This window comes from Dendronephthya gigantea, unplaced genomic scaffold, assembly GCF_004324835.1.
Source record: "Dendronephthya gigantea isolate DGI-Jeju-01 unplaced genomic scaffold, DenGig_1.0 000276F, whole genome shotgun sequence".
NCBI lineage: Eukaryota > Metazoa > Cnidaria > Anthozoa > Malacalcyonacea > Nephtheidae > Dendronephthya > Dendronephthya gigantea.
Window position 1 is genome coordinate 10,017 of NW_021163286.1, and position 12,981 is coordinate 22,997.

Below are 12,981 nucleotides of genomic sequence, written 5' to 3' on the forward strand. Positions count from 1 at the left end.
AAAGAATTTAGCTTTCAAAAAATCTGACATCTCATATAAGAGAAAAATTGCTATTTTGGGCAATTGTTTTTAATTTTTTTGAACTGAATTAAATGAATTGCTGGTGTAATATTCTGTTATATCCTTTGTCAATCCCTTTTGAACATTCATACTGAATTTAAAGTTTAGCAAATAAATTTTAAAGAATTTAGCTTTCAATGTCTGACATCTCATATAAGGAAAAAATTGCTATTTTGGACAATTGTTTTGAAATTTTTTGAACTAAATGAAATTAATTTGTGGTCTAATATTCTGTTGTATGCTTTATCGATCCCTTCTGAACATTCTTGCTCAATTTGAAATCTAGCAAATCAATATTAAAGAATTTAACTTTCAAAATCTGACACCTCATATAAGTGCATGAAAAATTGCTATTTTGGACAATTGTTTTGAATTTTTTTGAACGCAATGAAATGAATTGCTGGTGTAATATTCTGTTGTATCCTTTGTCAATGCCTTTTGACATTCATACTGAATTTCAAGTCTTGCAAATCAATATTAAAGAATTTAGCTTTTAAAATCTTTCACCTCATATTGGGCAATAATGGCTATTTTAGACAATAGTCTTCAAGTTTTTTGAACTGAATGAAATGAACTGCAGGTGTAATATTCTGTTATATCCTTTGTCAATCCCTTTTGAACATTCATACTGAATTTAAAGTTTAGCAAATCAATATTAAAGAATTTAGTTTTCAATGTCTGACATCTCATATAAGGGAAAAATTGCTATTTTAGACAATGGTTTTCAATTTTTTTGAACAGAATGAAATGAACTGCTGGTCTAATATTCTGTTGTATCTTTTGCCAATCAGTTCTGAAAAATCTTAATGAATTTGAAGTTCAGCAAATCAATATTAAAGAATTTAACTTTCACAATCTGACATCTCATATAAGGGAAAAATTGCTATCTTGGACAATTGGTTTCAAGTTTTTTGACCTGATTGAAATTAACTGCTGGTCTAATATTCTGTTGTATCAAACTAATTTAACTTTCAAAATCTGACACTTCATATAAGGGAAAAATTCCAATTTTGGACAATTGTTTTGAAGTGAATTGAAGGTGTAATATTCTGCTGTATCCTTTGTCAATCCCGTTTGAACATTCATATTGAATTTCAAGTCTAGCAAATCAATATTAAAGAATTTAGCTTTCAAAATCTGACACCTCATATAAGGGGAAAATTGCTATTTTAGACAATGGTTTTCAAATTTTTTGAACTGAATGAAATGAACTGCTGGTCTAATATTCTGTTGTATGATTTGTCAATCCCTTCTGAACATTCTTGCTCAATTTGAAATCTAGCAAATCACTATTAAAGAATTTAAGTTTCAAAATCTGACACCTCATATAAGGGAAAAATTGCTATTTTGGAGAATTGTTTTAAATTTTTTTGAACTCAATGAAATGAATTGCTGGTGTAATATTCTGTTGTATCCTTTGTCAATTCCTTTTGAACACTCATACTTAATTTCAAGTCTAGCAAATCAATATTAAAGAATTTAGCTTTCAATGTCTGACATCTCATATAAGGGAAAAATTGCTATTTTGGACAATTGGTTTCAAATTTTTTGACCTGAATGAAATGAACTGCTGGTGTAATATTCTGTTGTCACGCCTGGCATTTTTGCACGCAAAAACGGTCATTCGACGTGAGACATTTTTTATCGCTGGGGCGTCTAACATTTGGGAGACTGATAGCGAATTTGGAAATAGAAAAATGCTTTTAATTCCACATGCAATTGCTCGTGCGCATTTCTTGTGAGGGTTATTTGAGAAATATTGGTAAATAGAGGACTCTTGGGGATCAAAATGATATATTACTATTGCCATAGTAACCAGCAATTCTTTGCCCTAGCGCGCTTCTTGTTGGAGGTATACAGGCGAAATGGCGACTTTTGGTTAATGTCGGGAAAGTGTGTCAACTTCGGCTTATATAGGCTCCTTTGTTTTAACTTATTTTTATTTCATTTGTGGTGTACATCAAACAAAAAAAGCCTATTAAAGCTCGTATGTTTTTGATTTTTTTAAAAATGTGTTAGTACACTTGATATAATGCCTTTTAGAGAGGCAAAATTTTATGGTCGATTCAATGTCGGAGAATACATGCGCCGAAAAAGCTTAGGCTGGGCTGCTGTTGAAGATAAGAATAGAGAGGTAAAGAATGCTAAACAGAAGCTGAATCGATTAGATAAGAAGGTAAGGAGCTTTCTTGTACTTTTTGTATGATTTGACTCCGAATTTCTGATCGATGATATCATGAATTCTGCTTGTTCAGTATGTCTATGTCTATAGTATACATATATATGTTTTCCAAGATCGTGTCATGCACGCATGGTCTTAAACTTAACTACTACTTAACACAAACATTTAACTACTTAGCGAGCCGTTTCGCAATTTAGTGCACTTTGTCTGTGCACTTTCGCAATTTAGTGCATTTCTTGTTGAGTAAACTGGTTAAACCGTGGTTTAATTTTGTATTTAAACAAAATAGCCTTCCTTAAAAGCTTGGTCATTTTTTTCAGAAGTCTTGTTTGCATCACTAAAAATGTTCTTTTTCTAAAGCTTTGAAATAGTGATTAGGCACAAAGCTGCTATTGCTTATCTACAGCGGTCGTGTACAAAACCCATGTTACTGGCTATATATATATATATATATATATATATATATATATATATATATATATAAACAAATCAACAAAATATAATCATAAAATTGTATTTCATCGCTACACTGTGTTTCACGTACTAGTTTTAGTTTTGTTGATTTGTTTGTGTTTTTGCTCTACTATTTACTTGTATTGAGCACTCTGGTTTACTACGCACAAATCCAAGATTATATATATTATATATATATATATATATATATAATATATATATATATATATATATATATATATATATATATATATATATATATATATATTATATATATAAATATATTCCAAATAGACTTTTGGAGAACACAGTGCTATATATATATATATATATATATATATATATATATATATATATATATATATATATATATATATATATATATATATAAATCTATTCCAAATAGACTTTTGTAGAACACAGCTTAAGTGCATGAAACTTAAAGTAGCAACTAATTAAAAGAATTGTATTTATAATTGTTATATATATATATATATATATATATATATATATATATATATATATATATATATATATATATATATATATATATATATATATATATATACATTCTGAAAGTTTTGGTGGCAACACCAGCTAACCCATTATGCTGCAGTACACCCTAGTGCACCCTACTTATCTTTTTTGACAAACGTCAGATGATTTCAGATGATTTTACTTGTCAAAGGGGAAGGTCTGGACCTGCTGTTTATTGCGGTGTAACGAGTTAAAAGATGTTTTCACCTTTACATGAAGGTGCAGAAATTAGTAAGTGAAGCTGAGGAGTTAGATAACATCAGGGAAGAGTTAGTAGATGAAGCAGGTGAACAGAAGGTAGCATTTAGTATTAACAAAGCAGGAGCAGAAAGGAGGAGAAAGAAACCAACAGGAGAAGGAAATTATAGTGAGTCGACAGGGAAAAGGCGTAGAATGGCGACCGTGTCAGCAGTTAGTGCAATACATGGAGGTGAGAATAGTTTAAAGCCAGGGACGATTGGAATGTTGGAGACATTAGACAAGAGGTGTAAAGAGAAAGATATAGTTGATGTTATAAAGAGATGTCCGAAGTTAAAAGATAAGGTTCTACCAAAGTTGTACAAAGAAGATTTAAAGGTGAAATTGGCTGAGTTCTACCTGAATCATGGTAAGTATAATCTGCTAACATTTGACCAGCCTAATACATTTCATGTTGCTTTGGGTGGAGATGGTGCCCGTTTTGGAAAGGACGATACAGCATGTTAATGGCTTTTAAGTTTTCTAAATATTGGACAAGGTGTGTTAAGTACCAATGATAATTTTCTTCTTTTTGGTACCAATTGTGCAGAGAATTGTTTACAGGTAAGGCGCTTCTTGGGTAAGTTAATGAGTGATATTAGAAGAATTCAGAGTTCTTCGTATTCTATTCTAGCTAAGGGGGCAAGCATTGACGTTAAATTTGTGTTTGCTGAACTGCTAAATGATATGAAAATCCTTGTCTTCTTAACTGGAGAGCTAACTAACAGTGCCACATACTTTTCAACTTTTGCAGATGTAGACCAAGAGTCATTGACTAAATCTGGGACATTTGGTCGTAATGCATCTGATACGTGGAAACCCTGGAAATACACCCACAGGATCAAAGTGGTTAAAACTGTTGAAAAATTTAAAAAGAAGATAGAGTTGAAGAAAGTTTCAGCCAACACCAAAAGATCAAACATTACATCTTTTATTGCCAAACAAAAAAGCCGCCAAAATTGATTGACCGTGCACATGTTGCACCGCTACATTTAAAAAATAACGTTTGTGCATTGGCACATCGTTATCTTTTAAATCAAGCGATTGAAATGTCCAAACCTAATCTCCCATCTTTTTTTCCCCAGGTTCGACCAGAAACACCTTTTTATAAATTCATTGATGTTCTTCGATCTAAGTGCAATTTGAACAGACTTGCAAAGAGAATCATACGATGGTACGACGATAATGCAACCAATGATGCGAAGGCGTTCAACTATAGATTTACAGGTAAGGATTCTCCTATGTTTCTACATAATTTTATGTTTCTCATTGATATGCTATAAAAAGGTGTTTCTGGTAAAGCTGCTGAATTGCTTCATGTTTCATGCCTATCTTTGTCTCTGTTTGCGAAATGCTGTTTCTTTGTTCACTCGTGTGAACATTACAGATGAGCAAATCATAGATTTAAAGCAACACTGCACCAATTTTTATCGTGGTTATTGGTTATTCTTCAGGGTTAATCCCACAGTGAGGACCCTTGGATGTGTTTTTCCAATTCACACCAAGGAGATGAAGAGCCTGTACGTGCACGCTTGTCATAAACTGTCGTATATTCGGCCAACTCAAACGTAGCAATTTTTTTCCGTGATCGCGCGAATTTTCAGAAGACTAGGGGCGAGATTACTTTTCAAAAATTGCGCTTTTTTATAGCGCATTGGGGATTTGTAGGTCTCCTTTAGACGAATAGCGATTAGAGGGATTAATAGGGGATAATCTTAGGATCACAATGATACCAAAGTTGCTATGGTAACGTATCCACTTCCGCAGGTTTAGTTTTGTTTTGTGATGGCTTGCGCTACACAATGACGCTCATTGAAAATTTTCAGAAAATTACATGATTTTATCTTCAAATAACTTTTGTTTTTTACGCCATCAGATATTAACGTTCAATAATTCTAAAAAAGAATATACTCGTCTACAATCGTATGTTTTTTTTATATTGATTTACGACCGTAATATCGGCAAAAATGCCTTTATCAAAATCGCGTAAATACAGCCGTTTCAATGTCGGCGCATATATGAAGGAACGTCGTTTGGCAACAGAAACGTTGGCAAAACAAAGCAAGGCGCTGATTGCAAAGAAGCAGAAGTTGGCCCGGCTAGACAAAAATGTATGTTTGAACCATTTCATAGTTTAGTAGCCTAATTATTGTTGAAATATAACTATAAAGATACAACATGACAATCCATAGCGCAAAAACATTTACATGTAGGTCGAGGCCTGGAAAGCGTAACTTATGAATAATTTACATAGGCAAACACTTGAGTAACATTTAGTTTTGTAAACAAGCCTTCTCAGCTCTTATTTTAATAGTTGTTTTCCGGACAGAGTACTAAGTTCACGAAATTATATAGTCAAATCCAGTGGAGTAAAAACAAAGCAACTGTACCCATTTATAGTATTTACTATCTAGTGCAACCTATATTATAGATAGCAAAAGTAGTTGATGAAATAGAGGATAGATCATATATAGCCAGACAGGCAGGTTGTACGTCTAAAGCCGGTGCTAATAAGAGAAGGAAAGTTGAAACAAGCAGTTGTAGTGAGAGGACCAAGAGAAGGCGTAGTGCTGAAACAATTGAGGTAGCTAAGAATATTCATGGGGGGGAAGAACGAAGTTTGAAGGCAAGTACTGCTGGTTTGCTTAAGGCACTTGAAAGTAGATGTTCAGAAGATGATCTAGTTTGTGGGATGGATAAATGCAAAAAGTTGAAGAAGAAGGTATTTCCAAAGTTATACAAGAAGGCAGTTGATCAATTTGAACATACCAGTCAAAATATGTTGCGATCTATAGCTGTGTATTATTGTAATGGGGTAATGGGTAAGGTAAAGTATATGTCAGTGTATAGGGCATCCACCTACAGTTATTCGGCTCATAAGAAGAAGCATGTGCGTATGACAGTTGCTAACTGCCCCATCCCTCGTCTTGTTCCATACCATCGGTTAACAACCTATGTAAAAAGCATTGATGTAGGTAAGCTACATAGTGTTCGTGATACTCTTTGTGAGGGCTTGGATGAGAAAGTCAAGGTAAGTGGATGTTATCGTGACATTTAAGAACTACTTCTTAGGCTGGCTGACTTCTGTCTCTCGAATGATCTGTATGAATTATTAACTTTTACTGAAACTAACACATTTCATGTTGCTTTAGGTGGAGATGGAGCACCTTTTGGTAAGGATGATTTGGCATGGTCCTGGCTTGTAAGCATTTTAAATATTGGTCAGGGTGTTCTGAGTTCAAATGAAAATTTCCTTCTCTTTGGGGCCAATTGCAGTGAGAATTGTGTTCCTGCAACACGGTTCTTGCAAAGATTGCTAATTGACATTAAGAAAATTGAGAGTTCAAGTTATACTATTTTGTGCAACAATGAGAACGCGTTCCAAACTATTTTCAACAATTCCAAACTAATTTTTTTTTCTGCAAAATTAATGAAAAAAACCCAAAAAAATTCAAAGATTTAAATTTATGAAATCAAATTGGCGTTTTTTGCAGACAGTTTTTAGGGACTCTGCCAAAAACAACGTATTGAACTAAACGAGACATCATTCTATCAACTGGGACCCGATGTAAATAAGGTATCTGAATTTCAGACACCTAAAACAAATCTGAGTTTGCCAAATGATACCGACAAATGATAAATTGGGAAGCTGAATTTCAGACATCTATAAAACGGCTCTAATCTGCCAAGATCGTATATATCAACCGACCTGAGATAAATAAGGTATCTGAATTTCAGACACCTAAAATGGTTTGAGTCTGCCAAAAATTCAAAATCTTTTAATGTTAACCGACAAGCGATAAATTTGGAACCAGAATTTCAGACACCTAAAACGGCTTTAGTCTGCGAAAATCTTATATATTAACCGACCTAAGATAAATTAAAGTATCTGAATTTCAGACACCTAAAACGGTTTGAGTCTGCCAAAATCGTATATATTAACCGACCTGAGATAAATAAGGTATCTGAATTTCAGACACCTAAAACAGCTTTAGTCTGCGAAAATCTTATATATTAACCAACCTGGGATAAATTAAGGTATCTGAATTTCAGACACCTAAAACGGCTTTAGTCTGCGAAAATCTTATATATTAACCGACCTAAGATAAAGAAGGTATCTGAATTTCAGACCCTAAAATCGTTTCAGCCTGCCAAAAATTAAAAATCTTATGTTAACCGACAAGCGATAAATTGGGAAGCTAAATTTCAGACGCCATAAACGGTCTGAGTTTGTCACAAATCTGCTATAAACAATTAAATGTCCTGAGATTAAAGGCTGAATTTCAGTTTGTACTGTCACCGATCCTGTACTGAAATAAAAAGCACTTTTTCAGAGTGTAGCCCAATTTTAAAAAAATATTGGTTTGATTGTTTGTTTAAATCATATGTGTTGTGCGTTCTTGTACAAAAGCAAAGCCAGAACTCTTCAAGTAAAGACAACTTTTAATCTATATGTGACACTAAACTTTATACAGAAGCTGCCATATTTATACCCTCGACTTGATGTTAATTACCATACTAAAATATGCAGTACTTCCACTACATCCTCCTTTCTATACATTTTTTAAATATTTACAAGACAGGCAGCAATTATTAAATTCGTATATTTTTTTTGGTTTGTTTTTTCATAAAAGTTTTTTTAAAAAAACTCTAACTGTCCAAATTAACCAACAACGTTAGTGTCTATTAGTCTATTAGTCCAAGACAAAATCTTTATACTTAGGGTTAGGTTTTCGTACGCGTCCGGATCTTCTTAAGGTTGTGGAAGAGGTCTGTGGGTTTGGAACGTTTAACGGTTTTTGGGTACTATTGAGCGGTTTCGTTGGTGACTTGGATTGTTTGTCACATGACGATGAAATCTCGATATCTTCTGGCTCAACACGCTGAGGCGAGGTTAGGACCTTTCTTGATGGTATAACCTGACGAGGAAGGATATCATAACCTGCAGAATGGGTAGGGCTATTTGACCTCGGGATCACAAGCTCACAACCTTTCCGAATGTGGAGCCGATCTCTTCTATACTGTTTTCCGTTAGCTTCAACTATATAAGATCTGTCATTGTGTTTACCCACGACAGTTCCGCGAGACCAAGGATGAGAACTAGGCTTAATTTTAGTTCTAATGTTCTCTCCTACAACCAAGGGAGGTAAGGGTTTGGAAACTTTGTCATAGTATCGTTTGTTTTGCTGTTTCTTCTTCACTGTCGCTTTAACAATGGTTTTAGTGGATATTATGACAGGTTCCAATAACTCAGGCTTAATAGGAAGAGTAGTTCTGGTTCTTCTAGACATCAGTTTCTCATTTGGCGACGCCAGTTCATCAGGGGTGTTTCGCATCTCCAAGACCGCTAACCAAGGATCGCTACTCATCTTTAGTATCCTCTTCGCTTGTTTCACTGCTGCCTCAGCAACCCCATTCCCTTTTGGATAATATGGCGAGGAGGTATGATGCTGGAAATTCCACTCTTCGGAGAACTTCTTATATTCACTACTTGTATACTGGGGTCCATTGTCTGATATAACAAACTCTGGCACTCCATGTCTCGAGAAAATCTTCTTAGTTTGCAGAACCGTGTTTTGGGCACTTGTTTCCTCCAGTTCTTCGATGTCCCAGTACTTCGTTAAATTATCAACGACGACAACATATGTGTCGTTCTTGACCGAAAACAAATCTGTACTAACATACTGCCATCGACGCTTTGGAATGGGTTGGCTCTGCATCGGTTGTTTGGTTTGATCTGGTTTATGCTCTTGACAGACTTCACAATTATCGCACAGATACTTGATATCGTTGTTAAACGTTGGCCAATACAGCGAATCGCGAGCTGCTCTTATACATCTCTCTGCTCCCAAATGAGCGCTGTGTATCTGCTCAAGCATACGTGGTCTCAACGCTGTAGGTATCAAGACTCTGGTGCCTCTATAAATTATACCATCTTGCACAGAGAGTTCATCACGATAAGGCCAATACTCCCTGACGTTGAAAGGAACTTGTGTTTTATCACTGGGCCAACCATGCATAATCAAGGTTGCTAAAATCAACAAGTTCTCATCTTCAGCTGTTGCCTTAGCTACTTTCTTCAACGAGTTATCTGTAACGTTATGGTAGACGTTCGGATCAATATCTTCAATGTCTTTCATCAACTCGTTTTCTTCGTTGACCGTAAAAATATCATAATCATCTACTTTACTGCTATCTTTCTGACTTGCGTGAAACGGAGACCTCGAGAGGTGATCACTGATGTACATACGACTGCCTTTCTGGTACGTCACTTTTAAACGATACTTTTGGAGTCGCAACATCATACGCTGTAATCTCTTTGGTGCGGAGTTAATACTTTTAGCTAATATTGTCTCTAACGGTTTATGATCAGTCAACGCATTTATTTTTGTTCTTCCATGCAAAAAATGATCAAACCTTGTGCAACCAAACACAAGGCTTAGGCATTCTTTTTCAATTTGCGAGTATCTTCTTTCAGATTGTGTTAGGGTACGACTGGCATACGCCACAGGTTTTCCATTTTGTAATAATACAGCTCCCAGTCCGTAATCACTGGCATCAGTCTCTAACGTGACTTCTTCACCCAGATCGTAGTACTGTAAAACTGGTGGTTGCGATAACATCTCTTTGAGCTTATTGAATACTTCTTCATGAATATTTGACCAGATGAATTTCACACCTTCTTTGGTAAGATTTCGCAGTGGCTCGGAGATATCAGAAAGCTGTGGCAAGAACTTTCCCAGATAGTTCACCATTCCAAGCAGACGTTTAACTTCTGCCTTATGACGAGGACGGGGCATCTCCGTAATTGCTTCCACTTTGACAGGATCTGGTAGCATTCCTTCAGCCGTCAAAATGTGTCCGTTGTACTTTACACTTTGTTGTTTGAACCTCAACTTTGATTTGTTCAACTTCAAATTGCGTTCTCTGCATCTTTCCAGTAAGCTAAGGAGGTGGTGATCATGATTCTTCACAGCTTCTTCATACGAACCACCACTTCCATACACAAGCAAATCATCTGCGATGGTTTCAACCCCATCTAAATCTCCAATGACATCATGAACGTGCCTCTGGAACTCCTCTGGTGCACTGGATATACCAAAAGGCATTCGGAGCCATTTATAACGGCCAAAGGGTGTATGGAAAGTCGTCAGCTTTGTTGACTCTTCATCAAGCTTGACTTGTAAGAAACCATCTTTAGCATCTAATACTGTGAACACCTTGACCTTTCCAAGCTTAGATGTCACATCTTCCATAGTAGGCATACGAAACCGCGGAATCTTTATATGTTTATTTAGTTCTTTAGGATCTAGACATACCCGAAGTTTCCCTGGCTTCTTCACGTACACTGCACTGTTGACCCAGTCCGTTGGCTCTTCAACTTTGGTTAAGATTTCTTGTTTAACCAGCTCATCGAGTTTCGTCTTTAACTCGTCGCGAAGAGCTACTGGCACACTTCTCGGTGGATCTTGTTTTGGAATCGCTCCTTCATTCAACTCGATCCTGTACTCTCCTATGTAACCAAGACCAGTGAACACATCTTTGTAATTGGTGAGAACATCTTCTTCAGTCAACTCTTCGTTGTATGTCACAGCGTTAACAAGTAACTCGTTTTTTACTGTAATGAGACCAAGTGCTTCTGATGTAGGTCCAGATAATAACGAACATGGTGCGTTTTTAATCACCTGAAAGACCACTTTTTCCAAGATTTGTCCTCCCAGACGAATATCCACGAATACCTGTCCTTCAGGAATTATTCTGCTCCCATTATATGTTGTCAGCTTCACATTGCTTTTGACTAGCTCTGGTGGATCTGTCATTTTGTTGTAGTTCTCCATCTTTAGACAGTTTGCAGCTGCACCATTGTCAATTTGCATCTTTACTTCATTCCACTCAGAACCTGCAGTAGCTTTAATTTTGGGCTGTACCATATACTGCTTCACACCTTTGAATGCATAGGTAGGACAGAAAAGTTCGTCACTTCCAAAACTTGAATCTGACTCTCCCTCATCCAACTGGTGTATATTGTTTTGTTGTTTGCTTTGTTGCGTATTTTTTTGCTGCTTGCCTTTTAATTCTTTCTTGTCATCTCTCTTTGGTATGGACGACTTACACATTCTTGCAAAATGATTTTTCTTGTGACACTTCTTACACACCTGACCAAAGGCTGGACATTCTCTCGGTCTATGGCTTCTACCACAATATTTGCATAACACCGGTATCTTTGGTTGTTCAAACTTCTTATGTTTGAGATTCCCTTTATTTCCAACTGTGTGAATTGGACTTTCACCAAGTTTCTCTATTTGCCTCAGTTGACTTTTGGATCTTTCAGCAGCTCTAACCAAATCTACGGCGCTATCTAGTGTCAAGGTCTTCTCACGGAGTAGTCTACTTCTTACACTTTGATCAAGGATTCCTATCACCAATCGGTCCCGAATTAGCTGACTGGTAAGAGCCCCATAATCACATGTCGCTGCCAATTTTCTAAGTCTATTCAGGTACTGATCTATACTCTCATTATCCTCTTGTATTGCAGTATTAAACACATAACGTTCGAAAATCGTGTTCTTTTGCGGCTCAAAATAATTTGTTAATGCTTCTAATAAACTGTCTGGATCAGTAGGATCTCCAACTTCTAAGTTTTCAGCTATTTGATTTGTTTCTCGACCCAGCACGGTGTATAATGTTGCCAACACTACACTTTTATCTCTTTTATCTAGTCCCGTAGCTAGTTTATAATTATTCCAACTTTTCTTAAAGTATTTCCAATTATCTGCTAAATTTCCTTTTGTATTCATAGACACAGGCGGCGGTATTTGACTGTAAACAGTTACTGAAGACATTAACGGTGCTTGTAAAGTTCCCTCTTCAACTGACATATTTGTATTTCAACATGAACTATACATAAATGTCTACATTTCTCTTTTCATCAGTCAATACGGTACAATCTTGTTTCGTGGGCAACTATCCCAAACGGCAACGTCTTGCACTCTTGCACTGTCGGCTTGATTTCTTTATCAATTCCTCGGCCAACTTGGCGTATATACTGATATACTGTGTTCAACGTGATTCAGTTTACACCTGACACCATGTTGTGCGTTCTTGTACAAAAGCAAAGCCAGAACTCTTCAAGTAAAGACAACTTTTAATCTATATGTGACACTAAACTTTATACAGAAGCTGCCATATTTATACCCTCGACTTGATGTTAATTACCATACTAAAATATGCAGTACTTCCACTACAATATGTGCATAATTCATAAATCAAATGCATCTAAGCAGAGATGAGATTTTAGAGCCAAATTTTAGTGCGTGATCAACGTTTTATAGATTTCAACAACAGACACCTAAAACGGCTTGATTCTGTCAAAATCTTATTTATCAACCGACAATGTATGCAGCGAAACCGACCAGTGAAAAATTAGGTAGCTGAATTCTAGAACCTAAAGCGACTTGAGTCTGCCAAAATTTATTTTACCTGCAGACCTTCACATCACAACCAAAATACTG

General features: G+C 35.8%; 1 protein-coding gene across 1 annotated transcript; it reads right to left on the bottom strand.

Annotated features, from left to right (window-relative positions):
- Positions 1-8,163: 8,163 nt before the first annotated feature.
- Positions 8,164-12,348, bottom strand: LOC114541225 (uncharacterized protein K02A2.6-like). Its single transcript, XM_028561207.1, has one exon. It carries the CDS (start codon positions 12,346-12,348, stop codon positions 8,164-8,166), a length of 4,185 nt encoding a protein of 1,394 aa, XP_028417008.1.
- Positions 12,349-12,981: the final 633 nt, after the last annotated feature.